This window comes from Protopterus annectens, chromosome 2.part0 (genome assembly GCF_019279795.1).
Source record: "Protopterus annectens isolate FY-2018-M chromosome 2.part0, PAN1.0, whole genome shotgun sequence".
Lineage (NCBI taxonomy): Eukaryota > Metazoa > Chordata > Ceratodontiformes > Protopteridae > Protopterus > Protopterus annectens.
The window spans coordinates 1322024447-1322051487 of NC_056728.1; the positions used below are offsets into that span (position 1 = coordinate 1322024447).

The 27041-nt window shown below is 41.3% G+C and overlaps 1 protein-coding gene across 1 annotated transcript in view; it reads right to left on the reverse strand.

Moving 5' to 3' along the window:
- Positions 1–27041, reverse strand: part of BEND4 (BEN domain containing 4) — a 337208-nt gene that overhangs the window by 40987 nt on the left and 269180 nt on the right. The window contains exon 4 of the mRNA XM_044061514.1: positions 25719–25959. Coding sequence (XP_043917449.1) covers positions 25719–25959 — 241 coding nt within the window. The remainder of the gene's footprint in view (positions 1–25718; positions 25960–27041) is intronic.

The window sequence follows — 27041 nt, forward strand, 5'->3', positions numbered from 1 at the left end:
CCTTGCACATGCCTTGGCACCAACTCTAAGTATTACTGCCCATCCCCCAACAGTGCCTGACATTGGGTGATTCTGGTCTGCCCTCATCCATCTCAGCACAAGCGTGCCCATGTGCTAGCTTCAATAGATGCCCAAGTCACTAATCAAATCTGAGTTGCCTGGGCCGCAGTCAGGGCTTTATCTGGCTACACGACCACAGCTGGCACCAGGACAGCCCAAAGTGGTAGCGTCTTTTTACAGTGGCAAGGCTGCCAGATGCTTTCATTGCAGGAGATAGTAACCTGTGCTGAACCTCAATGATCATAAAGGAATATGCTCAAAATGCTTGGAAAGGATGTCACTTCACCACAGTGGTGGATTTCAAATGAAATTCACATTCTTAGCTGCAGGAAGAAAGGAATCTGAATGCTTGCAAGACTGCAAAAACAGCATCTTTTAAGACACGTTTTGACAGCAGAACTGATCCACAGGTTCTCATAGTTTTGTAGATAGTGATAATGTTTTTCTGGAAGATATAAAACATGTCAGTGTACAAAGGACATCCTGAGTCTCTTAGGATTTCTCCAAAGGAAGGGTCATGAAGGAGATGTTATAATGACAACAGTCTCATCATCTTTGCCTTTGAAATACTGACCTTATTTATCCTCAGCCTCAACTTCCCATGCTATTTTTGAGGGAGGGTTAGACATTCATCTTTACACCTGCCCCTACCCATAGTGGGATGCAGGAAGTGAATTTGTGGGTGTTGGGTATCAGACAAGTAACCACAACTTGTGAAGAAGCATGTCAAAAGCAGTGCCTGGCCTTGAGAGACCAATGCAGGACCTTCAATGAGTATTTAGTTGTTTTCTATGAGAGTTCATTTCCACATTTGTGAAGTTAGCTCAAAGATGATGTCACACCATCACTGGAGGGACGGCAGTCTACCCGACAGCAGGAACTGCAAGAGTCTGCTGAGTGAAGCTCGCTTGACGTGGAGGGAGATAAGCACATTAAGCTCCTCAAGTCAGAGTCTAACTCATGTGCCCTTGCTGTATGACTGACTGCTGTGTTGCTCCAGATGGTTATGCTCAGGAAAGAATACTAACTTCCTTGTCCTCATCCTCACCAAAGATGAAAACCTGGGAGGTGCTTCTCTAGCTGCTCTCTACACCTGCAGCTATTAAAAGGTACAAGATACCATCACTGTAGTGTAGAACGTTAAAGTCCTGACTATGGCGCAAGCAACCTGGGTTCAATTAGCTGCTTAAGTGTCTGAGATGCTGGCAAGAAGAGGATGGGCATGTTAGTGCACACTACGGTGCACCTTGCAGATTCCCTAGTCAGGGCTGGGGGTGCACAGGGGCACTATCTTACGGCGATGGTGGTACTGCCTGACTTTTGTTGGGTGGGATAATAATACAGCATGCCCCATTGTACATTCAATGTCAAATATGACTGCACACAAGTGAATTTTTTGGTTTGCTGCAGTGATCGTCAGGATTGAACAAGAGAGCTTAACACAGGGGAAGGAGAATTGAGTCGGTCTGTAAAAAGCCAGGTAATCCTTTGCTGTACCTAATACCTAACGCATCGACTTCAGTAGAGGAACCCCCCCCCACACACACCTGTGGATACTTTTGAGAAACTTCTAGCTACTTTAGAAAGAAAAGTGGGGACATATAAGCATTTTCAGTGGCAGAGACTAAGCTTTTTGGCATATTTGGATCTGGGGGGTGGTTCCACGAGGCCTCCAGATCCTGAAAATGCCTTCTTATGCAAACGTCTACCCAGAGTTATTAAAACACTGGCAGCAGCCGAATTTAAAGCTTAGACTAGATTATATGTCACTGATGAATGACTATTTTGTTACCATCAAGGATGAATTGAAGCAAGAAATAATTAGACTGCAAAGTGATTTGCTAAATATGCCGTGCTTTTCTACTTTAACTGGCTTATATCAAAGGATGCTGGACAGATTGTAGTTAATGGATGATAAACTAGAAGCTATAAAGAGGTGCAAGCTTCTTAGAGATATAAATGACTTTAAAATGGCCCATATTTTTTCCTGGCCCAAAACTGAGAACCAAATTAAACTGCCGACTAGGCAGAGAAGGTCAATGTACCAACTGTATGAATTTTCCTTGAGGCAAGAGCCATCAACAGTTAATCGAGAGACTCACATGATACAGCAGAGCTTACAACAGGAAGAACAGTATTCAGACCCATCCACTTCCTCTACTGTGACTAGTGTGAGTATGGCTGCCCAGAATGGAGTGAGTGAATCAATGGATGTGGTGGTGGTATCAGAAAAAAGGACTGTACAGGAAACAACATTGAATTTGACTTCTGCACAAAAGTGTTTTCAGCTAAATTTACCAGAGAAAATTGCGGTGCGGCAGAGAACTCCATCAAGAGGGTGGTCGCAGCAGAGAAAGATATTGAGTGGGGCCAAGAGAAGAAACAGCAGCCCACTGCATTACAACAAAGCAGCATGAAAGTAGCTGGTTTAAACAAAGGTATTTTGAACTTATCAGACTTTGTTTTGTCAGATGCTCATACTTCATTGTTGGAGAAGGGTTTAAAGTTTATTCCAAGTAATTCAGATGATACAGTGACAGCAGTGACTGACAAAGTTTTTGTAAGAACTCTGAATATGAAATTGCTGTATAAAAATGATGCTCAAACTGATATTTTGAACTGTAAAAAATGAAGCACATTTGTACCAATTAGCAATCCAGTCTTAACAGCATTTCATAATGTCTGTGAGAAAGAAATTAGGCAGCTGTATGCCAAAGATGTTAAAAAGAAGTATTATAATTTAAAGTATGATGAGTATGAAGCTATGAAGACCTTGGAGAGTGATGCTAACATCATTATTAAACAAATGATAAGGGTGAGGCCACTGTAATCACGAATCAAACTAAATACAACATGGCCTCACTAAAACTGTTGTTGAATGATGAGCACACTTTTCTGAAGTTAGAAAATGTATCAGTGATGTGAACATGGCTATATGAGACTTACAGCTTAGTGGTGATATAAATATAGAATTATTTAGTTACTTTACTGTGCCTTGTCCCAGAATTCCTCAGATATATGGCATACCTAAAATTCACAAGTCGCTCACCAACCCAACACTGAGACCTACTGTCTCAGGAAGGGGTTGGGTGAGTGAACCATTATCTGTATACCTGCAGAAAAGGGTAAGTCAGTTTTTGCATATGTGCCCTAATGTGGTTAAAGATGCTTCTGACTTTTTGAGGAAACTTAATGAGTGGCACGTTAAAAGAAATCCAGAACATTATTTACTTGTGACAATGGATATAACTTCCTTGTTCACGGTAATTCCGAATGATTATGGACTTGAAGCCATACAATAATTTTTAAATAATGACGTGTCTACGCCAGCAAATGAGATAGAGAATATTTGCTTACTTCTGGAACTAGTGTTAACAAAAAATGTGTTTCTCTTTGATGATGAACCTTATTTGCAACAGGCAGGAGTGGCCATGGGAACATAGAGGCCAACACATATGCAAATATTGTATTGTATCAGTGGGGAAAAAAGTGTATATATAGTGACAGGCATGTTTTGAATAGTAAAGTTGAATGTTATCAAAGATTTGTGGAGGACTGTTTTTATGTATGGAAAGGGAGTTTTGATGAGCTGCATGAATATATTTCTTATTTAAATGGCACGACAAATTTTCTTAAATTTAAAATGGAACATTCTGACAAAGAGATAGTTGTATCTTTCGGCTTTTCCCGGTTAGGAGTCGCCACAGTGGAACTTCGGTCCGCTAATGATTGGCAGCAGATTTTTACATACCAAGTTGCCAGCCCTGACGTACAACCTTCAACGAAGGTACGCCCATTCACGCATGTCTCCACACAGAAGACGATTTAGCCATGAATCGAACAGGACAACATCTTACTGTGAGGCGACAATGCTACCGCAGCAACAAAGAGATAGTGCTCTTGGATATATGTCTGGAGAAAAAATTAGAAAGACTAGAACCAGCATTCACAAAAAAGAAGTTCATGCTTGCCATTATGTGCATAAGCAAAGTATGCATGCACCTCATGTGAGTAACGAAGGCTCAGTTGGGTAGGGTCAATAAGTTAAATACTGATGACCAGAAATTTAATCAGCAGCTAGAAGAGATGGCTGATGAATTTATAAATAGTGAATATAATCAAACAGAACTTCGTAGCATTTGTGATAGGGAAAAAAGGGCAGAGAAACCTCTCTGAAACCCATATTTTCTAAGGGGGCAGAAGAAGTGGTACAAAAGGGAGTTCAATGTAGGAAAATTAGGTATATAACTACTTTTAATGTAAGGACAGGTGATCTTAAAAAGAATTATAGAAAAGAATTGGATTATTTTGTTGGCTCTACCTGAGCTGCAGACAATTATGAATGAAAAGCCTTATTTTTCTTATAGGAACACTAGAAACTTAAGAAGGCTATGTTATAAAGATTTTAAAGTATATGCCAAGCAACAAACAGTTACGAAGCAAGGCACTTTTAAGTGTATGAATTGTAGTTGTAATGATATTTTAACAGGTAATAATAATGTGTTCACACATCCTGTGACCAACAGGCAATATCCCTTTTCCCTCACAGCCAGTTGTAATACCAGCTATGTGGTGTACCTCGCCACTTGTGTAAAATGTTTTCCATTTTATGTGGGGAAAACCACACGAAAGCTGAGGGAGCGAATTACTGAGCATAAGTCGGATATAAGAAGGAGAAATGACATATCATGAACAATGGTGAGGACCATTGTTTTAAGTTTAGGGCAACGGACATAGTAGTGAAAGGAACCGGGGGGGGGGTGATTTAAACAATTTTCTTGAAAAAGAGTATGAATGGATTATTAGACTATGTGCAGAGTTTGAACAAGGCCTTAACAATACTGTAAGTATTAAACCTGTTTTAGTAAGAATACAACAACAAAATGTTTAATGTATTTTTTTTTTAAATTGTATGTAGTGTCATGTGATATGCTAGCTGTGGTCATGTGATACTTGTTTGCTCTTATTTAAATGGTGATTATTCTGTGTCATGGTATTAGCTTTGAGAAAGGGTTGTTACCTGAAAGCTTTGCTTTAATAAAGTTTTTGCTTGATGTTAGAGCATTTATTTCTCATGCCAGGTTAGAACCGAATGTAGAAGTGATGCAGGATAAGTCAAGGAGATGGAAATGCGCATTTACTTTAGGCTCACTCATGCGAGAGGGAGGCGAAAACAGCATCTTGCCACCAGTCTGCAAGCAGTAAGGGTGCATTAAGAGCACAGTTTCATGTAAAGACCAGTATTACATAGACTGTACGCAGTACACCAATCTCACAGTGAAGGTATATATAAACTATGAACATTTCCTCTAACCTGCATCTATGACAGCTGTGATTTTCTCTTTCAAAGAACAGACTGATTAATAAAAACAATATTGACACTGACAGGGACCAAAATTCCACACAACTGTCTTTAATCTACCATATCAAGCAAGCTGTAGAAATAATTTCCATGTTTGTATTCAAACACCCTGTGTAAGTTGTTTCAAATAAAAAGACATCTCTTCACTAAACAAAGACTGACACTACAGTCCCTTGTAACTGGTACCTTTCAGCAGAACCCCTCATTCTCAAATTAACTGAATGCTAGTGCAAACCAAAACACTCCCACAAGTACCTATCACAAATGTTTTTACATCCAAACAGCTGGCACCTCATCCATCATCTACAACAAAGTGAACAAATGTCTACAACAGTCCCACTGACTTTTGCATGCACTATCCCTTAACCACAAGATTCTTTTCACTGCAGTGTCAGTGGTGCAACAGGTAGCATTTGGTGCTGTAAGACCAGAAGGCTATGGGTTCTATTCCCACTCCAGGTGACGGGATTGATGACACTGCACTGCAGCATTAGGGGGTACTGCACTCCTGAGTGTGTCATCCTTCAGATGACATGTTAAACTGAGGTCCTCTCTGCTTCAGCTGGTGGTAGTACCTCAGGAGGATGTAAAAGATGCTAAAGCACCTATCAAAAAGGGTAGGGGATGTTCCTTGACGCCCTGGCCAAATTTCCTCTAGTAGTATAAATAACACCTCTGGTGTCTCCTGAAAAGAGGCCACTAGCCTAGTTGAACTAACATCACATGATCTCCTAAGCAGAACACATCCCAAGTTTGTTCAGGCTTTGTGAACACTGGCTGCTTCACTTATAGGATCTATTAGAATGCGTAAATAATAACGGACTGAACCGATGTAAAAGCAGCCCATTGTGAAAGTAACAGTGCATCATGTGTGTGGATTGCACAGAATCTAAGACAAAGAAGGCTGTATGATATAATAATCACTGCACTTGCACTTGCAAACAAATAAATAAACTTATTTAGTGAACCTTCTCCGGATTCTCAAGTTTACAGATGGTTTGATAAATGGATAAATCCATACAGATGGTTTGATAAATCAGCTGACACAAACATCCTTCAAAAAGGTCTCACAGAGACAGATAACTGGTGCCAGAGCCATGGTCTAAAGCTAAATGCCAAAAAGTGTATAGTTATACCCTTTGGCAAAAACAATGTGCCCACAAATTACCACATAGGCGGTAACCCATTAAATACAGAGAAAGAAATTAGGGATCTGGGAACCCAAGTTGATAGCAATCTCTCCTTTGACAACCACATTGCCAAAGTGGTTAGAAAGACCTTTTACATAGCCCACCTCATCATGAAAGGATTCACCTCTAGATCAAGAGAGGTAATCGTGCCCCTTTATTCATCCCTCATCAGGCCCATCATAGAATACAATGCCCCTTTTGGGATGTACCTTACCCGACACCTGCAGCAATTAGAAAGACCCCAAAAGTACCTCATAAAGAGGATCAAGGGACTCAAACAGATGCCATATGCTGCTCGGTAAAAAAACTCCAGCTCTACTCAGTTGCATACCGCCTACTTCGAGGCGATCTATGTCTGAAATATAAAGCTATGTCCAATCCAGAATTAATAGACATGCTCCACCTCAGTAAATCTAAATCCCTTAGAGCCACACGCTCGAGGGACTTGAACCTCAGCACTGAAATAAATAGAACTTGCTGGAGGGACAGATTCATAACCCAGAGGCTCCCTTCGCTCTGGAATAGAATTCCAATTTATGTTAGGCAGAGCACCTCAATGAATCTCTTCAAGAAGAATCTTGATGAGTGGATTGGGGATCATAGGTTTGTCCCGGGGATTACTTCCGTGTCACTATTAGACAGAGGCACAGCAAACTAAACCTTAAAAAGGGCACAGTATACTCAAATCAAGGGGTGGCATAAGCCAAACAAAACTGGGCTAGGCTTATAACTGCCCCAGGGCAGATAGCTTAGTATGAACCTATGAACCTATAAGGACCCATTATGAAAGCTGAAATACAACAAATGCTACAGGATATACTATTTGTTTTCAGAAATCCCTTCCCTTATCCTTTATCAATGCTACAGCAATTTAAATTTCCAGGCCCCATTTTTCTATCCTTACCTTTTTAACCTGAAAGGTTAAGATTTTGTTTTTGTTCATGGCAAAGGTCGGTTATGAGGCTGCAGTTTTATTTTTAACACATTTGTATGCTATATCAATTTTCTCAGTTTGTCACACACCCAGTTTTACCTTGTTCATAGGTGTGTATTAGGCTAATGCCCCTGATGCCTTTACAAGCCTAGCCATAGGATTACCCTGGCATCGTGCCACCCGACCTTAGTTCCCAGTGTCTCTGTTGAGTAGAGCCACTGGAGTTATCCCCAGAGTGATTTTTTTTTATTTCCCATTCACTCATCAAGATTTCTCTTGAAGAGGGGCAGCGAGGTGCTATGCTTGAAATGTATGGGAAGTCTATTCCACAGTATTGGCAGTCTCTGGGTTATGAACCTGTCCCTCCAGTGTGTTGTGTTGATTGTGGTAATGAGATTGAGGTCTCTGGAGCTTGTGGTGCTGAAGGATTGGGATTTCTTTAGATGTAGCATTTCTAACTGAGCTGGGTCAAACATGGCTTTGTAAGTCAAGCAGAGATCGCTTCTAAGTAGGCGATATGAGACAGAGAATAGTTTAGTTTTTTGAGTCTGTCCATATAGGACAAGTGTTTAAGGCCTAGGATCTTCTTTGTGAAGTACTTTTGCGGCCTCTCCAGTTGTTGCAGGTGTCTAGTGAGGTACATGCTAAATGGGGCATTGTACTTAATGACTGGCCTAATGAGGAAGAGTAGAGGCAGACAATGACCTCTTTCTTCCTGGATGCAAAACCCTTAGTAATAAGATGTGCCACATAGGACTTTCTGACCACAGTGGCAATGTGGTGATCAAAAGAGAGGTTGCTGTCAACCTGTGTTCCCAGATCTCTTATAACACCTTCTGCATTCAGTGGACTACCATCAATGTGGTAATTCATGGGAACCAGGTTTTTCCCAAAGGAGATAACGACACATTTTTTGGCGTTGAGCTTAAGGCCATGGTTCTGACACCTCTCAGTGAGGCCATTCTGTAGTATGTCAACATCACTTGGGGAGTTAATAATAGCTCCCAACTTGCAATCGCCTGCAAACTTTGTCAGTCAGAGTCCCTGCATGTTGGCCTGGACTTCAGAGAAGTAGATACCAAACAAGAGAGGACCAAGGACTGAACCCTGCAGGACTCTACTTGAGACTAGTCGGCAGTCTGACTTGGAGTCAGCTGCGTTCACACTGTGGGTTCTATCTGTGAGCCACTTTGCAACCCACGTAGTGATATAGGGGTTGATGTCCAACTTAGTGAGTTTTTCTATGATTCCTGAGTGGGGAATGGTTTAAAAGGCCTTGGCCAGATCAAGGTAGGCTGTATGAACCACCTTGCCTTCATTCACAGCTCTGGTGACTGACTCAAAGAAGTCGACCAAGTTGAGCAGGCATGATCTACCCTTCACAAAACCAAACTGTGTAGGATCTAGAGTTTGGAGATTCCCTATATCCTTGTTTATTAGGTCCATGATGATGCGTTCCATAGCTTTGCATATCAGACTCGTCAGGCTAATGGGGCGATAGTTCCCAAGGTCTGTAGTCGCCCTCCTTTGTGGAGAAGGATGACTGTAGCAGTGCGCCATTCGGTAGGGACAAAGCCTGAGGTGAGGCTGTGACTGAACAGGGCACACAGGTGTGGTGCCAGTTCACTCTGTAGTTCATGTAGAACACAGCCAGGGATATTGTCAGGTCCCATAGAAGCTGTATTCTTGGCCTTGGACAGTGCTGTCTTAAACTGTGCAGCAGTAATACTGGGTGCCTGGCAATTACTGGTGTTAAGTTGGCACCGAATCTGTCGGCCAGTATACTGGCAATATCTGTTGGCTTGGTATAGGAGGTACCGTTGTGCAGTAGCTCAGAGCAAATCTGGATATTGCTGTGGAGATTCTTTACATAACTATCGAAGGCCTTGAGGTTGTCTTTACTGTCTGCTGCAATTCTGTTTTCATAGCTAGCATTAGAGGATTTGATGAGGGATTTCAACTTTTTGTTGAGGCTGATACGGGAGTTTTTCTAGTCTTGGGACTTCACCTTATTCTGCATCAGTTTCCTCCTTCTGTTGTAGAGTTTGTTTATGGCAGGGGACCACCAGATTGGCTTCCGTTTTTTGGAGGAGAGCGTCTTGGTTCTATTGGGTATGGTGAGATCCATGCATTTGTGTATGTGCTTGTACAGTGCATTGGTGTATGATTTGGCAGTCACGCAATTATTCTCCATTTGCATGGGTGCCGTGAAGTTAGCCACCTCTGTTTTCTGGAGCCCAAAGTTAGGTTTGGAGAAGTTTTTCATGGTGGTTACCTTTGCGGGGGGTGGGGGTGGGAGGGATGTGGATTTCCAAGGCGATTAGTTTGTGGTCGGATCTAACCAGGGAGGAGCTGACTATTGGTGTAGAGCAACGGTCACCCATGTTAGTAATGACCGGGTCAAGGACGTTGCTACCTCTAGTGGGGGAAAGAACAACCTGGTCCAGGGCATTGGAATTAATGAACTCCAGGAAACGTTGGGCAAGTGTATTGGTACATGAGTAGTTTTCTCAGTTAATGGAGTGGTAGTTGATGTCGTCTAGTATAATAGTGTTAGGTTGGACCCTAATATTCTCCAGGGTGCTTAGGAATGTGGAGTGTGAGTCTTGGGAATGTTGGGGACCTACAGCAGGCCACAACCTGAATCACTGTCTTACCCAGTGTTAGCTGCACCTGAAGTATCTCTGATGCATTATGTTCGGCTACCAGTCTGGAGATGTGTGCATCCTTTATGAATTTGGAAACACCACCACCTTTGGAGCTTCGGTCCAGATTCTGGGGCCGAAAGGTGTGGAAAGAGTTACAGCCAGGTAATGTAGGGGGGTGCTTTCTGCTGCTTTCAACCAGGTCTCTGTTACAGCACAAATGTCGATGTCCTCCATTTTAAGGAGAGTTTCGAGCGAATGCATTTTGAGATACAGACTTCTAGCATTGAGCAGCATGACCCTCAGATTGCATGTGTTTGTAGCTGTTATGGTGGTAATTTGGTCTTTGGAACACCGCCTAAAAAAGGCACTATAGGGTTGGCAAGAGCCTTGGCCAGTATACAGAAGCCCAGGGGTGACAGACGCAGGCAATCTCTGGCAAAGCATTGAGGTAGGTCAGTCATGTCATCCCAGGCAGACAGATACTGGATTCCCTTACAGTGACACCAGAAACTTAGCCAATTGTTGAAATCAATCATTTTCTGCTTGTACTGTGGTATCATTCTGGGTGATGGCAGGATGCTGCTCAGGGCTAGGGTCATACCCACCTGGGCTACATAATCAGAGAGCTCTTCCATGTCTTTCTTCATGTAGTCCAGGGAGGTATGTCTCAGGTCATTCACACCCACATGTACAATGACTGAGTCACATCTGTACCTGTTGTTGAGGGACCTGAGTGAGTGCGTTATGTGGTGGATCCTAGTACCTGACAGGCAGCTATTACTTTCTCCTTTTTCAAACTAGTGAGTGGGAAATCAGTGTGCCTCACTATCGAGTCAACTATGGCCAGTGTGTTGGGCATGCTGTTTTGCCTTAGGGGCTTTGGTTGAGTGGCACACTGTTTAGGAGAGTTGTGTCTTGTGACTAGTGTTGTGGTGTTTGAGTGCGTTTCTGCCTTGGAGGTCTCCGCTGTTTGGGTAGATTTTTACTGAGAGCCTCCACAAAAGTGGGTGTGTGGTTTGTGCTTTTATGTGAAGGCAGTGGTGGTGTGTGTGTTCTGGAGGGTGATGTCTTCCATGTGGTGTGGTGCAAGTGTTGACCTTCTCCCCTTGACCAGCTATTCCGGTCTTGGCTGGAGAGTGCATGGCTTCCAGTTTGGATATATAAGTGCATCTCTCGCAAGTCTGAGTGTTGGGAGGTAAGAGGAGAGGGTTGTTGGTGTACATGAGGCAGTTGCTACATTGTCTCAGGATGCCCAAGTTCACCAGGTTAATAGGAGAAAGCACTGGGAACTGACCTTTAGACATGCCTGGAGGGGTGGACATTAATAAGTACTGGAGCTATTTCCTTGTAGAACGTTTAGTGCTGATAGCACTTTTGTGTGCTACAATAATTGCTACAAGAAGTCTGGTAAAGTGCTAGACTGATAAGCTAGTAAATGTGCAGGAGAGGAGAGAACTAGCAGATCTAAGGGAAAATTTGAAGAGCAGACTTTGGCACTGCTTAGAAGCTTACAAACAGTCCTGGATACAGCAAATCTGTAGCTGGACTAGGCTAGTTACAGGAAAGGTGGGAAACAAGTGCAAACGCAGGCTTTTAAACCAGAAAGTTGAAAGAAATGGAAAGACTGCCCAAACGACCAATAAACTACAATTTCTGGGCCAGAATCCACTCCTCTTGTGGCAGATAGGCTACCTAATGCTTACCACTTCCCTCCAACACAGAAAGGCTTGGGGGCTCAGATGCTTACATACAGTCCTGGATACAGCAAATCTGTATCTGGACTAGACTAGTTACAGGAAAGGTAGGAAAAGCATAAACGCGGGCTTTTAGAAGCATGACTTCTTAAGAATAACTTGCTTTATGAAGAAATTTTTAGCTTTTAAGTTAAGTTCAACACTTCTCCAAGTAAGCTGCCCCAATGGTATTAGACAGAGGGGTCAGTTGTCATGTGATCATTTCAACTGCTCTAAACAGAGTACTTAGGGCTGTTTTTAACACAGTCTGATGTAGTCTGATTCAATTTGCATACAGACAAAAGTGCTTAATCTTAATAAAACATTTTTCTTGGTTTATCCTGGTGCACACCTCATCTCGTCAGAGTGGTTGTTCTACTTTTTTGGTTCTTGGTTAACACGCTGAGTTGAGGAACAAACGTTTTCTGTGCTTTTGCAAGGTTATGTCACTTGCGCCAGTGGGTGATATAACCCTTCAAAAATGCCATTCCTCCCCACAAAACTGGCACTCCTCCAGGAACTCCAGTCTCCACAGGAATTCCACAGTGGGAATGTAGATGCCTACTTTTGTAACATACCTAAAGCAAATTGTGGGTGTTAAATAAGGTCCTTACAGTAATAGACTATTCTGATTTGCAGCTGTTTGCAAACTTATAGTATCACACACGAGCAAAAGTAGTAAAACTAGACAAGTATCTGACGCACTGGTGCAGGTACTCAGTGATCCTAGTTCAAGTGGCCTGGGTGTCAGAAGATTGACTAAGGAGGGAGCACTGCAAGGCTGATCACAGGCTTACCTTCTCCAGGAGTGGGGGTTCAGTGCAGAACCAAAAACTGCAGCACATCTCCCTGATACAGCCTGGGAAGCAGAATAAGGAGACTGCAAAACAAGGGCACCAACCGGCCAAAAGTAGGACATAGGAAGCATGTGGAGGAACATATATTCTGTATGTACCATAACCTCTTTCACGTCATGCTTTTGGCAGGGTGTGAACTAACAGTTTAGCTAAAGAGGAGAATATTTAAGATGGGAAGGGGAAGGATAAATGAGGGGGGGGGTTCCAATTTGAAATTCTGCACAAATAAGTTTTGTTATCAGTGCTAATCAAAAGACAGTGTGGTTTTTTTGTAAGCAGTACACTGCACTGAGAAGCAAGCTTGGCTTTGGGAATGTGTTAGCAAACTAGGGATTCCAATTCACTGAGGCTGAGGAATGACCTCAAAAACAGCAAACAACATTCCAAGGATGCTGGTTCATGATACTAGGAAATCAAGTTTGGAATGATAGCTTACAATTACTGTAGTTGTTTAAATATTCAAAATCATGAACAATATTCTAAAGATGCTGGTTCGCAATATTAGGAAATCAAGTTTGGAATATCAGCTTACAATTATTGTAGATTTTTAAATCTTCAGAATTATGAACTGCTACTTCAGTGCCAACAAAACACCCTACTGGCAATCCACAGTGGCATCCAGATTGTTTTATATTATGCAAAAATAAGGTTTTAAACCTGAAGAGGACATTGGTCATAGGACCAGGGAAGAAAAGCGACAACTGCTTAGTGGGTAAGAGGCATTTACAGTAAGGATGATACCAGCACAACACATGACAAATAAATAAATAAATGACAAACACACAAAAAAAATATGTGGTAAATGTAACACACACTGCTGAGATATGAGATGCAAAAAAATTTGTGACTGAACAACGATGAACACAAAACTACACACGAAGGAAGAACGTGAAGGATTGGATGAGGCCAAAAAAAGGTTGAAGTAGGTTCAAAAGATTAGTCAAGATGGGACTGGTAGACACTTCTGCCACACTACATGTATGCCAGGGAACAGGCTCATGCTTTACTTAAGCAACACAGTGAAACTGGAGAGATACTCAACCTGAGTGATAAAAATTAATTCTTTGTGAGCTTGGCATTGTATGGCTGACTAACTTTAAATTCTGGACTTCAAATGATAGTTTTGCTCTACTGGTGAGGAAGTGTCTTGGAAACAAAACAACTCAACTAAACAGAGAGAGAGAGAAAGAGACAGAGACTATGAAGTTTTTTTTTTGTCCCTCTAAGACTACACTACTTTATGACAAAACAAAAGTCCATTCAGCAGTTTTCTTTATGGTTTAAATATAATATCTGTTCCTTGAATAAGAAATACAATTAATGTTGTGTTACTATTTCTACCGGATATGCTACTCTAAAAACAGGGTATCAGTACAAGGGGTCTATAGTATATCATTGAACGCTTAAAAAGCGAACAATGAATAATTGACCCATGTAAGCAAAAGCTTACAATCTTGAAAGCTCAGAACAGTGATTTTTTTCCCATGGGGAAAAAAATTGCTGTTGCAAAAAAAAAAAAAAAAATTTGACACCCCCCCACTTAAATATACCAACCACGAGATTGCACTACAGTGCCGAAAACGGCAAAGTAACCGAAGCAGCCAAGCAAATTCTTTCCCTGGGAAAGAATTTGCTTAAAAGCTGCTTCACTATTTTGCCTTTTCGTTGTTTTAAGTTCGACCAAGACGCATTCGATAGAATGCATCTTTGGTCATCTAATAGGAACCCCAGTACAAGACATAGAGATGGAATCCTGTCAAACTGACACGATAATGGTTAAACAACTGCAATCCTGGTTGCTCCTACACAAGTAAGACAATATGCAGTTCAATATCATGCAAAAACAAACTAGACATTTACCTAGAACTTTAAAGTGGTGGATGTAGAAATACACGCGAAGAGTAATCATTTAAAATACTGGAATAACTGGAAGTCAGCCCGACTTGAACAAGTGTGATTAATTGGTATCTGAAAACTAAGATGTGGACAGGCTCTGAATTAATGTATTTGATGTCTCACAGAAACAGTCTAATGACCAAGTAAAACATGGCAAAAAGGAGCTTATTCTGAAGTTGGCTTGGAGGAACCCTGAATTTTGTTGCTGGACTGACCATTACTGTTTATCATGGCATTTTAGGGGTTTCATTATCTATGGTTAGCCAATGAATGTTGAGATCGCCCATTATGACAGTTTCTCGTAAAGAGACCCACAACAGAAATTCTTCTGCTGTGTCAATATTGTTACCAGGGGTATGTATATCCCTATGATACACAAGCTTTTATGTATATTTAGTTTGAGTGATGTGAATATACTAAAAATACTGGGGGAAGCTTAAGGGGGAGAGCTGATGCTGTCTTGTCCAATACAGAACTTAATTTGAATGCATGGCACAGTTTTGCTCTGATTAACACAGCATACAAAATCAAGGAAAGAATGTGACTATTTTTTTACTTGTTTTCTATGAGACGTTTACTGTAGGACAATGTATCAGCCTGCTCCCTCCCATATGTCAACAGGAGCCGCTGCCTGAACTACAATTCCCATGCTCCTTCAAATCCTCACTATTCATTTTCTGATGTAAGACATGGACACTATGTGGACATGCACAGCACATTATAAGTGAAGGTGTTATTATTATTCCAGGCACCATGTCTTACTCCACCTGCTAACTTTTACTAAATGTCTATACTGGCCAGTCTGAGAATACTTTACAAAAGCTGATTATGCTAGCATTATTTTGTGATATTTTGCATATCAGAATGAAAGCAGCTCTGCTGTTAATAATGGACTTGAGCTTTGACATTTGAATACTTAGTGGAAACACAGTATGCTGTTTTCTAACATACAGTCAAAACAGCAAAGGAATCAATAAAAAATAAAGCATCACACTGGAACTAGTGATGAGGCTTATGTCGAATCACAGATTTAAAGCTGTTAAGGCTGGGGGACCTGTCAGGGTAACAAGGAAGTCCACTGCAATCTACTGGCCAAAGAGAAATAGTTAAGAAGAGGAAAAGCTGCTTCCTTACTCAGCATAATACCAGAAGATCACTACATATTTATTTTGCAAGGGCAGCACTGGAATTATGGTGGTCAAACTGGCATTTGCAGTAAACTGAGGCTAGGGAATGAACAGGAAAGGGAAGAATATTGTTTAGAATATTTAATGGATATCCTGGAACAGGTAGACTTGTCAATATATTTAACCCTCTATAATGCAGTTCCAATACAGTGTGTGGAAGTACAGTAAACAAGATGCTACCAGTAAATTCTGAAAGCTACATTGTGAAGCTCTACGGTAGTACAGAGCCCCATTCTGGTAAAAGAAGCCCTCCTGTAAAACTACAAAGACAAAGAAAAAAGTACAGTTGTGTACACTTACCATAAATGTAGATGTTCGAGTGTCTTCGCTGTTGCAGTCATCACTGTAGGGTTCTTCCTGCCTGCAGGCAGCCCTCGGTCGGCCAGAATCGCAAAGTCTGGGTCTGGTGTCGGCTGTTCAGTCATGCTCCCTGACATCAGAGCGCTAGGAGTAAAAAGCTAGCAGCCGACGCCATGTTCTCCAGTTTTTCTTGCCCCAGATGTCAGGTGTCCAAACATGAAGGTTAGTAGTAAAACAAAGAAGTAACATACAAACAACCCCATACCCTGAAGCAAATACACCTCAGAAGAAGGGTGAAGTAGGAAGCCACAATAATGAAAGTATAAGAGGGGTCAGGAGGGAGGGTAACCCAGACTGCAACAGTGAGGACACTCGAACATCTACATTTATGGTAAGTGTACACAACTGTACTATGTTCATCGTGTTTCACTGTTGCAGTCTTCACTGTAGGGTTGAATCCCAAAGCTGAGATAAAGGGTGGTGGTTATAGAGTAGGAGGGGCGGCTAGAAGACCCTGCAAGACTGCAGAAGCAAAGCCTGCCCTTGACTTAGAATAAAGAGGGAGATTATAGTGCTTAGAGAAAGTGTGCACCGAACTCCAGGTTGCAGCTTCCAAAATGTCTTTGGTAGGTACTCCCCTGAGAAAGGCAGCTGAAGTAGCAGCAGCTCTGGTAGAGTGAGTCCTAACAGTTGCTGGGATTTGTTTTCCATGATGTGAGTAACAAAATCTGATTCCATGAGCAATCCATTTAGAAATGGTCTGTTTTGAAATAGCTTTGCCTTGGGAATTTGTTGCATAAGAAACAAACAGTTGCTCTGTTTTTCTGATATCCTTGGTTCTGTCCAGGTAAAAACAAAGTTGTCTGTGTACATCCAAGGAATGCAAGATCCTTTCCCCCTTATTTTGTGGATTATTGAAGAAGGCTGGAAGGTGAATAGTTTGATTTAAAGCTACTTTGGAAACCACTTTAGGCATGAAAGAAGGATTAGTCCTTAAAGACACCCTGTCTTGGTGAAAAATAATATAAGGTTCCACAGCCATGAGTGCTTGCAATTCCGAGACTCTCCTGGCTGAAGTCAAAGCCAGCAGGATAGCTGTCTTCCATGATAAATACTTAATATCAGATGTGGCAGCAGGCTCAAAAGGAGGCAGAGTGAGTTTTTCCAGAACATAGTTGAGGTCCCATGCAGGAACGGGTGGTGTCCTAGGGGGCTTTAAATTCTTTGCGCCTCTGAGATATTGTTTCAGAAGTGGATGGGAAAAAATTGGAGGATCTGTATTGTAATGTGCAGAGATAGCTGAGGCATGTATTTTTATGGAGGAGAAGGATAAACCCTTATGTAGCATGTCTGTCAGATATAGTAAAATCAGTGGGATATGAGGGATGAGGGGATCCGAATCCTGAGCATGCATCCAGGTGCAAAATTTCTTCCATTTTCCTGCATAAGATTTTCTACTGCTAGGCTATCTGGCTTCTAAGATGACATCCATGACCTGTTTGTGAAGAGAAGGATTACTCATAGACCCTGAATTCGCCAGGCTGCCAGGCTGAGAGTTTTGACATGAGAGTGCAGAACCTGGCCCTGGTGTTGGGACAAAAGATTTGGAATCAGAGGCAAAATCCAAGGTGGCTCCTGGGATAGATTCTTCAGTGTTGAGTACCAAAATTGACGAGGCCAATTTGGGGCCAGTAGAAACATCATCTTGGGCTTGTCCTGCTTGATCTTTAATGACACCCGTGGAAGAAGAGGTAGTGACGGAAAGGCATACCCCGAGAGGTTTCTCCAATTGAATGATAGTGCATCCACTTTCCACGCTAGTTTGTGGAATGTCCTTGTGCAAAAAATGTGTAACTGGTGGTTGAAGGGGGATGCAAATAGATCTATGTCTGGGCATCCCCAGGCTTCTGTAATCATCTGGAATATTTGGGTGTCTAGCATCCACTCGTGTGGGTCTGACAGGTTCCTGCTCAGGCTGTCTGCCAGGATATTTTGTTTCCCTGGCAGGAACTGAGCTTGTAGATTCACTTTGCAAGCTAGAGCTGTGTTCCATAGAGTCATGGCTAGTCTGCAAAGGGGGTAGGAGTGTGAACCCCCTAGCCTGTTTATGTACCACATAACTGTGGTTTTGTCTGTCCGTATCAGTAGTTGTCCTGGTTGTAGAAGGTCCCTGAAAGCCAAGAGGGCATTCTGTACAGCTAACATCTCTTTTAAATTGATATGTAGGTGTTTCTGATCCTCTGTCCAAAAATCCTGCAGACCTTTCCCCTGCAGGTGGGCTCCCCAAGCGTAATCCGAGGCGTCCGTGGTTAACACTTGGCTGGCTGGATGCAGACTGAAGGCTTTCCCTTTGTTGTGAAGACATGCCTTGGCCCACCAATGGAATTCCTTTTGTAGGCAAGGCAAGACAGAAATCTGTGTGTCCAGACTGTGGCAATGCTGAGACCATACACTTTTTAGGTACCATTGTATTTTTCTCATATGTAGTCTTGCATTTGGTATGAGAAGGATGCAGGAGGCCATGTAACCCAAAGCCTGCAGGAATTTCCTTGCAGTTAGCTGTGTCATTGACGCCAAGGTTTTGAAAGTTGAGGCCAGTTGTAGTTGTTTTTCGGATGTCAGGAATGCCATCTGGGTTGTAGTGTCTAGAAGAGCACCCAGGCCAGTTATCTGTTGTGTGGGTGTCAAATTTGACTTTTTTATGTTCACAGTGAACCCATGTAGTTTAGGAGATTTTGAACAAATTTCAGATGCTGTAGTAAGACATCCTTGCTGTCTGCTTGAATAAGGCAGTCGTCTAGATAAGGGTAAATTTGAATTCCCTGGAGTCTGCAATAAGCCACTACTGGTGCCAGGCACTTGGTGAAGACCCTGGGCGCAGTAGACAAGCCAAAGGGCAGCGCAGAGAATTGGTAATGTGTTGAGCCGGCCTTGAACCCGAGGTATTTTCTGCACTCTTGTCTGATAGGGATGTGTAGGTAAGCCTCCTTTAAATCTAATGTCACCACCCATGCATTTTTGCTCAACATTGGCAGGAGCTGTTGCAGAATAGGCATCTTGAACATTGGAATCTCCAGGAAGTTGTTTAAGACTGACAGATCCAGGATGGGTCTCCAAGAATTTTGTTTTCTGGGCACTAGAAAGAGCCTTGAGTAAAAGCCTTGCCCCGTCTGTGATTGTGGAACCAGTTCTATTGCCCTCATATCCATGAGGGATCCCACCTGGTTTAATGCCTCTGACCATTGGTGGTTCGGTAGGTCTGGCCATCTATTTGGTCTTGGCAAGGTATGAAAGTGGAGTTTGTAACCTCTTGAAACCACATCCAAAACCCACTTGTCTTGGGTTATGTAAGTCCAGTTTTGTTGAAGATGAGAGAGTTTTCCCCCTATAGGAGCTTCCAGGCGAGAGGTGCCTGGACCCAAGCAGGAGGATTCACTGAGCCTGTTTTCTATAAGCTTGAGGTCTGTTCTCTCCACCCCTGGGGGTGGAAGCACTCCACTGTCTAGGTCTGTAAGAGGTTTGTGCTTGGGCCCTCCCTCTGGAGCGCCTATATCTACCCCTCTGAGGCCTGTCCGAGCTAGGAAAGGACCAATTTTTTGTTGGCCAATTTCTGCTAAATCTTGGGGGCTGAACTTGTAAGAAATCCTTAACTGTTTGCATGGATTTTGCCTTATCCTCCATTTTCTTTATCACCTCTTCAGCCTTAGACCCAAAGAGAACATTATGCTGAACAGGAGCATCCAGTGACTTTGCTTTCACTTGATCAGGTAAGTTTTGTTCCTTTAACCACGCATGCCTTCTAATGACTGTGCCAGAGGCAGCCGCCCTGCAAGAAGCCTCCAAGGCATCAAAACCACAGTGTAAACCATGCTTCCCCACTTGTTCAGTGGCATGCATCAAATCCTGTAATTCCTTATTATCTGCACATGCAGCAATGGTACCTAGCTTTTGTTTCATAACAGACAGTAGAAATTGCTGATATTTTAACATATGAAATTGGCAATTTAAAGCTCCAATAGGTAAAGCAGCTGAAGTGTACACTTTCTTGCCCCATCTCTCTAAAGCTCTAGAATCTTTATCTGTCGGAATAGGGTTTTTAGCAGAAGCGGCCTTAACCCCCTTAGGACCCTGAGAAATGGTTTCTGGGTCAGCAGTAGGATTTTTGTAAAGAAACTGGTGGGAGTCAGGGACCCTGTAGTATCTGTCGGGCTTAGCTGGAGCTGGGGGAAAGGAGTCAGGAGTTAAATTAGCCTCAGAAAAGGCATCATCCACAATATCCAAAATAGGAGGAATAGCCAGGGGTCTATGCTGGGGAAGAAGAAGGAAATCCCTAAGTCTTCTCTTAGATTCCGAGTACTCCTGTCCCTCCCAGTGAAAATGTTCCCTCATGTCATGTAAAGTTTCCCCAAAAGAAAAATCCTCAGGGGGAGAGGCTGAAGGAATGGATTCCTCAGCATCAGAATCCTCATAAGGAGGGAAAGTATATTCCTGTTCAGAGGAAGACACTGATGAAATAGATGCCTGATCAGAAGATTCATAATCCACATCTTGCCTTGGCCTTTTGTCTGGAGGGGGATGTGAACCCCTAATCATGGTTAATAAGTCCTCCGCAATTTTAAGTAGCTGTTTCTGACATTTGGGTCCCGGATCAGAGGAGGCCTGGGCTGGTGTCTTAGATTTAGAAGGAGTCCTTGTCTTTGCCTTTATCACAAGCTGTGTAGGCCTGAAAACCCCCTCGGAAGCCGGTACCTGCACAGCGGCTCCAGACCCATCCGAGGGAGCATTGTCCGAAGGTCCTGCAACCTTAGTGCTCATAGGCCTAGTAGGCTCCTCGTGGGAGTCTGTTTCGGCAATCGGTTCTGAAATGGCCGATGACAGGGGCTGCGAAAGTGCCTCACTGATGACGGCCGAACCTGAAGCTGGTTCTGCTTGGAAAACGTAGTCTGATTTGGACCTCGGAGGCCTGTCCTTATCCTTGCATCGTTTGTGAACTCCGGTAGTCGGAAGCGTGTCCGACGACATTTTATAATTAAATCGCCTACCAAAGTAGTGAAAAACAAAATCGTACCTTCACTTAATAGTACGTTGGTTAAATCTAGCAGAAAACCGACAACTAGCTACGTCATGGTCAGGGCCTAAACAAGGAATACATTAAGAATGGAAATCCTTATGAGGTATTTGCTTCCCACAAGAAATGCAATTATTAACTTTTTCTGACATCGGACTGGAGCAAGAAAAAAGTTTCCCCAACTGGGTACTTAGCTTTGAGAAGAAGTAAATCTTCGGACTGAAGCACGAAAAAATATCAGGAGTCAGCCGACCGACACTTGCGAACTGCTTTAACCGCACGGCAAGAAAGACTGGAGAACATGGCGTCGGCTGCCAGCTTTGTACTCCTAGCGCTCTGACGTCAGGGAGCATGACTGAATAGCCGACGCTGGACCCAGACTTTGGGATTCTGGCCGACTGAGGGCTGCCTGCTAGCAGGAAGAACCCTACAGTGATGACTGCAACAGTGAAACACGATGAACATCTTTGTGATACAGTCTCGTATGCAATGACATCACATCATCATTTTCAGTAAATGAAGAAGAGTTTTTGAATTTTTATGAGCATAATACTGTAAGTTTTCCATGCAATGTAGTTTTCAACAGAGAAAAAGATTTTGCTGTATATAACTACACTGCATTAGATATTGAAGAAACAACAGTAGATTTTCTATCTAAAGGTATGACATTTATACACAGTAAGAAATTTAATGTAGTAGATACAATTATCGATTTGAAAATCTACTTAAGAAAGTTGAATCTACAATTAATACATGGCAGTTCAGAAATAAATATGAATAAAAACATTTTTTTAAGATCAGTTCTACTTATAATCCCCCTTTACATCCTAGGCTAGCTGTCTTATGAGAAGCTTTGTGGGCTAGATTTATATAACCTGCAGAAATGTAAAAAATCAGCTACATATGGTGACTCTAATATTAGTGAATTAGAACATAGTTGTTTGAAATCATTACAAAGACAGAATATAAGGATTATGAAGCCAGATAAAGGTGTGTGTGTGTGTGTGTGTAGGGGGGGGGGGTTGTGATCATGGATGTGGAGACCTACACTCAAAAACTGTAGAGCATGCTAGATAGTGAAAATTATAGAGAAGTCTCACTTAATGAACTGAATGGGGCCTACAGAAGAATTTTGGGACCATTAAATATGTTCATAGAAAGAAGAATTGACATTTCATTATATAATTATTTAATCATCATCATTCCAAGAGTCCCAGTATTCTTCGGTATACCCAAAATCCACAAGGGCCTCAATGACCCCCTCTCCCCATGAGGCCGTTAGTGGATGGAAGAGACTCAATTTCATCAGCATGCTCTCAGTATGTAGATTATGAATTAAAAAAAGTGTTAGCAAGAGAAACTCAAATTTGTAAGTATTCTTGGACCTTTTTACAGCATATTAACAACTTGGTCTTTGATAAAAATGACCTACTAGTTACAATTGATGTGAAAGACTTGTATACTGTTATCCCACACACATTTGGTTTGGATTGGGTTAATGAAATTTTGTTAGAACACAGAATCCACCAAGAGAAAATTAATCTTATCTTAGAACTGTTTGAAATTGTATTGTTAAATAACTTTTTCTCTTTTGATGGCAAATATTACCTTCAACAGACTGGTGTAGCCATGGGTTCAGCATGTGGGGGTGCATTTGCCAATGCAGTCATGGCACATTGGGAAAGAAAGCTTGTATTCAAGTCTACATACCATTCTCACATCAAAATGTACTACAGATTCCAAGATGATATAGGTTTGATATGGGGAGGTCCCCAAGAACAGTTAGAATCTTTTTTATGTTACATCAACACTACTACTTCTTTCTTACACTTCACTTGGGTAGTGGATAGTCAATATATGGATTATTTAGATGTCCATCTTTTTAAGGCCTTAGGTAATAACATGCATGCTACCACCATCCATAGAAAAAAGACGTACTCCAACTCATTCCTTCATTATAGTAGCTCCCATCCTGAGCACCAGAAAAGGTTGGTTATTAAAGGCCAAATGGTAAGAGCAGCTCGGATGGTATCAAGGGAGGAAGATTTTGAGTTGGAATGCATTAATTTGAAAAAAATGTTTTTGAAGACAGCATATCCAATAGATTTGATTAACAAAATATATGAAGAAGTGACAAGCAAAAGACAGTCTGGACATTTTAAACCCATAGTGGGTTTTTCTTTGGTAGACGAACATCTGCCTGTTAGTCAGAGTAACAGATCCAATATTACATCACCAGGCTTAGTTACCAATTTACAGACAAGTGAAGACACAAATTATCAAAGTAAGGAAGTTTTAGTTCCTATTTCCACATGTGATATTCTTTTAGATCATCACATGCACAACAGTAATAGAGGAACTTTTTTAAGATCCTTCATAACTACTTACAATACGGACTCAATTGTTTTGAAGATGATTTTTCAGAAAAACTGGGACATTCTCATGGAGGATGTAGACATGAGGGTCAGTGGTAAGAGACAGACCTTGTATAACATATAGAAAAGGCAGGACTGGGACATTCACATGGAGGATGTAGACATGAGGGTCAGTGTAGGAGACAGACTTTGTATAACATACAGAAAAGGCAGGAACCTAAGAGATCTTTTAAAGAATAAGCATCAGCCTGTCAAACATCAACATCCAGGTACTTTTAAATGTGGTTCCTGCCACTGGTGTCATAAAGTGAAGGTGGGAAACTCTATTGAAATTAATGCTGTAAAATATAAAATCAAAGGCAAACACAATTGTTCTTCCAAAGCACTCATATACTTGGCTGAGTGTAACCTATGTCCTGTGTTTTACATAGGTAAAAGAGAAAGGAAATTCAGTCAGAGGCGTTACAAGCATATGTATGCTATTAGGAGGAACAATCCTAATAATGCCTTGGCTAGGCACGTTAGCACAAATACAGACCATGATTTCTCTTTCATGGCCATTGATCATGTTGACATGGATGACAGGAGACCATGGGGCCTCTATTTAAAACTAAAAGAATTGAGGTGGCAGATATTGCTAAGAGCACATAAGTGGCCAGGCATCAATGAGATCACCTCTATCACACCTGTGTTAAAACTCAAGGTTTTAGAAAGAAATAAAATCGTGGACAAGTAATTAAAGTTTAGTTACTAATGAAAGTTCAAATCACTATTGAGCATATGAATATATATATATATATATATATATATATATATATATATATATATATATATATACACACATACATACATACACCCAATGTAATATGCATAGTTTCTTCTGGGGACAGAAGGGTTAAACTTTTGGTGATGATGTCATGATTTTTACTTAATTTTTTTATCCAATAATGCAAGAGTATGTACTATTTAAACCTTGCATGGTTTTTATTTAGTTGTCTGATGAAGTTTATATTTTAATAAACGAAAGTGCTCACATGGATTTTCTATAATAAAAGCTTTTCAATTTTATATTCAAGACTTTGTTGCGTTTGCTGTGTGGTTTTGGAGGCACCCATCTATACCTATCTACTTTTCAGAAGTTGGACTTGTGTTTTTTTCGGTTAGAATATTTAATGGACATCCTGGGACAGGTAGACTTGTCAATATATTTACCCCTCTATAATGCAGTTCCAATACAGTGTGTAGAAGTACAGTAAACAAGATGCTACCAGTAAATTCTGAAAGTTACATTGTGAAGCTCTGGGGTAGTGTAGAGCCCCATTCTGGTAACAGAAGCCCTGCTGTAAAACTACAAAGACAAAGAAAAACTTTGTGATACACTACAAACGCGTATGCAATGACATCACTTCATCTCTGACAACTTTATCAAAAGCAAGTGCTGAGTTTTCAAACATCTGAAAGTGAAAAGAGCCATGAACAGTTATAGCTTTGGTATCATTACAGTTAATATCATAACGTTAAGGCCTGGAATTAATCTTAAGGAAAACTTAACATAGTTCAGTGTGTGTTGTAAAACATAACATCTCCTAAAAGTCTGAGAACAGTTGAACATCCTATGTACTCTGCCTAAGGATAAGAAGATTTTAGTATAGCATACTCCATTACGACACACGACTGTCTGTGTTACATGAAATATAATCAAACCTGTCCACTTTATACTATCTGATGAAGCAGTTCTCATAAGTACGGATCTAAGCCTATTTTACAGATGTTTACTGTTTGGTGCAGAGCATATGGGTTAGTTATAAGGCTGGAATCTAGACAAATGGACATCACTTCAATAACCATAACCTAAACTTTCAAGCACTAAATGCAGCAAGTTATTAAAAGAAGAGTTTCAACTTATGGATTACAATGTTAGCATTCAAAATACAAACTAAAGACATTTCTGGAGGAAATGCAGAATGATTGAATATAATAAAGATGCAGCAAACCACAAAAAGAACATTAATTTATGGATTAAAATTTTGGTATTAAAATAAATGCAAAAAACACATTTCTGAAAGAAAAGGCAGAAAAAAAAATGATCAGATATGAAAACGATCTACCTCGAAGACAAGTTACTTTTACTGGGTCCAAAGGACGTCTTTCTGGGCCAATCTCCCCTGACTGCAATGATCTTTTCCTTTTGCCTAAACCACATGAATATTTGAGTTCATCAGTTGTAAATACAAATCTGATGAGATAACGAAGCAGTCTGCGCCCGTCCTTCTTGGAGGAATTCACAGCTTCATCCCACTGTTTGCTAGTGATATACACAGGATAGTTGTTCAACAGCTGTTTACTACCCTTGAAAATCAAAAGACATATTGTCACTACACACTGCAACAGACACCTGAACAATAAGTTTATTTTCTCACATAGTTTTAGCATTTAGATACTGTGTATCCACCTTCAGCAGGAACATGCACCTGTAAGACAATGACATACAATACTGCACAGATACACCTCTGGAGACACAGCAATTGAAGACCTGCTCTCTCATCACAGTTTACCAGTGAAGAATCTGCTGTTCATTAAACAATCTTCCTTATAGAAAAATACTTTTCATCACCTGATATTACCTTTTTATCGGCTGCAAGGCAGTACTGCTTTTTGGTTTGTCTGTAAAGTCCATCTACCAGCATGTTAATGAAATCTGTCTTGGAAATACACTGACTGATGCATGTACATGTCCCTGCCTCAATAAAACTGGACTGGCAGTTACACTGGTCTTCCTGTTAACTTGCTGGTTTTCAATGTTTGCTAAATACATTGCTCAGCCACGCACATAGTGGTACAACAGAGGTGAACTAGTCTAGATGTGGAAAGTGAGAACACTGGAAACCTTTTATCTTCTTCTTAAGCTATTAACATGAACTGCATCCTTTGCAGAGTGTTTTTGTTACAAAGTCACACACAGTATGAGGCATGGGATCTGAAATGTGAAGAGAGTTTGTAACAAAATCTACTTTTAAATGAGCACAAAGCTCCCCTCTCACAGTCAACATCATTACTATCTTTATATCCAAGATCTCCAAATTTATATAATCATACCTTCTAAGTAGTAGTAAAGCAGAATATTGTGAACATTTTTGCTTAAGAGTTCTGCTTAAGCTTGTTAAAAAAAGTTATATAAAATAATGTGAGAATAAAAGGGGAGTTTGATGCTCTCTGGTGCAATACAGTGCAAAATTTGAATGCATGGCACTGTTTTGTGCTCTGATTAACACAGCATAGCAAATCATGGAAAGAATGTGACTACTTTTCCTTTCTGGACATCTATGAGACATTTACTGTAGAGCAACATATCAGCCTGCTTCCTTCCACATGTCAACAGTAGCCATTGCTTGAACTACAATTCCCATGTTCCCTCAAATGTAACCCCCCCC